The sequence below is a fragment of the Benincasa hispida genome, chromosome 11, assembly GCF_027475165.1.
Source record: "Benincasa hispida cultivar pf3 chromosome 11, pf3_genome.v1.1, whole genome shotgun sequence".
Taxonomy (NCBI): Eukaryota; Viridiplantae; Streptophyta; class Magnoliopsida; order Cucurbitales; family Cucurbitaceae; genus Benincasa; species Benincasa hispida.
Genome location: NC_143488.1, coordinates 49,638,371 through 49,642,075, shown reverse-complemented (window position 1 = coordinate 49,642,075; position 3,705 = coordinate 49,638,371). Strand labels below are relative to the sequence as shown.

The 3,705-nt window shown below is 42.2% G+C and overlaps 1 protein-coding gene across 1 annotated transcript; it reads left to right on the top strand.

Annotated features, from left to right (window-relative positions):
• The first annotated feature begins 931 nt into the window (after positions 1–931).
• LOC120090700 (uncharacterized) lies at positions 932–1,915 on the top strand. The gene has a single exon (XM_039048419.1). It carries the CDS (start codon positions 932–934, stop codon positions 1,913–1,915), a length of 984 nt encoding a protein of 327 aa, XP_038904347.1.
• Positions 1,916–3,705: the final 1,790 nt, after the last annotated feature.

The following is a 3,705-nucleotide window of genomic DNA, read 5'->3' as shown; positions in this document are numbered from 1 at the left end:
AGGCAATTAGGCTTTCCTTGTTTCCTTATTCTTTGTGAGACGATGCAAAGCAATGAGTGAGTTCATTAGAGCCTGGGGAAATCACCACATGGGAAAAGTTGGTGGAAAAGTTTATGCAGAAATACTTCCTACCTACCACCAACGCGAGGAGGTGTCGGGAAATCATGAACTTTGAACAGGAAGACACTGAGATCTTGAGCGCTACATGGGAGTGTTTCAAGGGCTTGGTCAAGAACTGCCCGAACTACGGACTACCTTTGACTATTCAGATGGAGACGTTTTATGGCGAACTAAACAGGGCATCACAAATGGCAGCAAATGCAGCAGCAGCCGGAGGACTGATCGAAAAATCCTACACTGAAGCTAAAGAATTATTAGACCGCATTGCCAAACATAACATGGAGTGAGTAGATGAAACATACGATGGAAGAAATGACAGGAGAAGAAGATCTCAGAACATTAACTCTGTTGATGCCAACGCGATAGCCACGCTCTCCGTTCAAGCGGCTACCATGACCAGCTTTCTATAGAACATAACGCTAGGTAATGCACCAAACCAGCAGAAGGTGAATCAAGTGGAGGCGTTTGGGTAACCCATGGTAACTTATATGGGATGCAGAGATTTTCACTCATATGCTAAGTGTTCTCAAAACCCTCAGTCAGTATATTTCATCAAGAATAACCCATTTTCTAATACTTATAACTTGGATGGAGAAACCATCTGAATTTTTCTTGGATAGGAGGAAATCAGCAAGAGCACCACCCAAGCGTGAGCCATCAGCAAAGGAATGGACCGCCACCTGTCTTTCAACAAACACATCAACAAACGCATCAACAACATCAACAATCCTTCAATAGAGGTGGCCACGCATCGAGTTTTGGAACTCCGCTGGAAAACCTATTGAAGGAATACATAGCCCAGAACGACGTAATGCTGAAGAGCCAGACGTCATCAATCAGAAACCTGGAAATCCAGGTGGGGCAGATTGCAAGCGAGTTGAAAAGCAGGCAGCCAGACATTCTACCTAGCAATATAGAGACACCTGGGAATAATAACGGGAAAGAGCAATGTCACGCAGTGACGTTGCGGAGTGGAAGAGCCCTTGCAGAAAGAAAGATGAATCCAAGAAACAATAGTTCTTCGAAAGAACGCATTACATGTTCAACGGATCAAGAAGAGAGAACGCTAGAAAATACAAGCCATTCAGAAACCAACACGTCTAACGTGGGAAAGCAAGAGGTGCCTCTGAACGCACTATTCCTTAAGCGTCTGATGAAGAAGAATGATGAATATCAGTTCAAGCACTTTCTCGAGCTCCTAAAGCAGCTGCACATCAACATTCCACTCATAGAAGCTTTGAAGCAGATGCCAACATACGTGAAGTTTTTGAAGGACATTTTGACGAAAAAGAGAAAAGTCAGTGAGAAAGAAGTAATAGCACTAACGCAGGAATGCAACGCGTTAGTAAGCAACAAGCTACCACAGAAGCAGAAAGACCTAGGGAGCTTCACAGTTCTTTGTTCAATTGAAGGATTAGATGTGAGTCATGCGTTGTGCGACCTAGGAGCAAGCATCAATCTCATGCCTCTTTCAGTTTTTAAGAAATTGAGGATTGATGAGGCACAACCTACTTCTATCATCCTTCAACTTGCTAACAGGATAATTAAGTACCCAGAAGGGAAGATTGAAGATGTTTTGGTGAAGGTTGACAATCTCATATTCTCAGCAGACTTCATTATTCTGGATTATGAAGCAGATAGGGAGGTTCCAATCATCCTTGGACGCCCTTTTTTGGCTACTCAGAAAGTTTTGATTGACGTGCATAAAGGTGAGCTAACCATGCGTATAGATAATGAAGAGGTGAAATTTAATGTGCTCAACACATTAAAATTCCCAGACAGTGATGATTGTTAGCTAAACAATATTGAATTGACTGAAGAAGAGACTCGAGTATGTGAAGTTCTCGCGTTGGAAGGAACCCTGAAGGAATCTGAGCCGCCAAGTCTAAGTGAGCGGCAGACAAAACCAACGCGTCCTTCACTCGAACAACCACCTGAACTCGAATTAAAACAGTTACCCGAACATTTGAAATATGCTTTTCTTAGAACTAATAATACATTGCCTGTTATCATTTCCGTTAATCTCATAAAGCCTAATGAAGATTCACTCTTGCAGATGTTGAAGAAACATAAACGCATAATAGGGTGGACGCTTGTAGATATTCGTGGAATAAGTCCATCCTATTGTATGCACAAAATTAGGCTGGAGGAAGGGAAAACGAGGTCAATCGAGCCTCAAAGAAGGCTTAACTCTATTATGAAAGAAGTGGTAAAAAAGGAGATTCTGAAATGGCTGGACGTGGGAGTTATTTATCCAATATCCGACAGCAGTTGGGTAAGTCCAGTTCAATGCGTTCCCAAGAAAGGGGAACGACCGTGATAGTAAACAGAAACAATGAACTCATTCCTTCAAGAACTGTCACAGAATTTGTATGGATTATCGGAAACTCAACGCAGCAACTAAAAAGGACCACTTTCCTCTTCCTTTCATCGATCAGATGCTTGATAGACTTGCAGGTAAAGAGTTTTATTGTTTTCTCGATGGTTATTTTTGGTTACAACCAGATTTTAATAGATCCGGAAGATCAAGAGAAGACCATGTTCACTTGTCCCTTTGGCACTTTCGCATTCAGACGCATGCCCTTTGGGCTATGCAATGCATCAGGGACATTTCAACGCTGTATGATGGCCATTTTCTCTGACTTCCTGGAGAAGACCTTGGAAGTTTTCATGGATGACTTTTCAGTCTTTGAAGACTCATTCCAGTCATGCCTGGATAACTTAGAAGCCGTCCTCGCTCGGTGCGAGGAAACAAACTTAGTACTGAATTGGGAAAAATATCACTTCATGGTGACAGAAGGAATTTGTTTTGGAGAATAAAGTGTCCAAGGTTGGCTTGGAAGTAGATGGAGCCAAGATTGATGTAATAGCAAAACTTCCACCACCAGCGAATGTCAAAATGCTAAAAAGTTTTTTAGGACATGCCGGCTTCTATAGACGGTTCATCAGAAGCTTTTCTCAGATTACGCGACCTCTGAGCTCATTATTGGAGGCGAACCAACCCTATGTTTTTATCGAAGACTGCACTGACGCGTTCGAAACCTTGAAGTATGCGTTGACAATAGCCCCAATGTTAATAGCACCGAACTAGACGCAGAGTTTCATTCTTATGTGTGACGCGAGTGATGTCGTAGTGAGAACTATTTTAGGGTAGAAGAGGGAAACTTGATACATCCCATCTTCTACGCGTCCAAATCATTAAACGACTCTCAGGAACACTATACAACTATTGAGAAAGAGATGTTGGCTGTAGTATTTGGTATTGAAAAATTTTGTTTTTACTTAGTTGGTGCATCAGTCACCATATATACCGACCACTCAGCCATCAAGTTCCTGATGGAAGAAGAACGCAAAGCCTAGACTGATAAAATGGGTTCTACTACTACAGGAATTTGACATTGACATCCAAGATAGAAAGGGAACAGAAAATCAGGTGGCTGACCACTTGTCCGGGCTTGAAAATCAAGAAATGCAAGTGTAGGAAAACGACATCAATGACGCATTCCCTGATGAGAGCCTGTTTAGAATTGAAGGCAGGGAACCTTGGTATGCTGATATAGTTAATTACTTGACCACCAAGCAGTT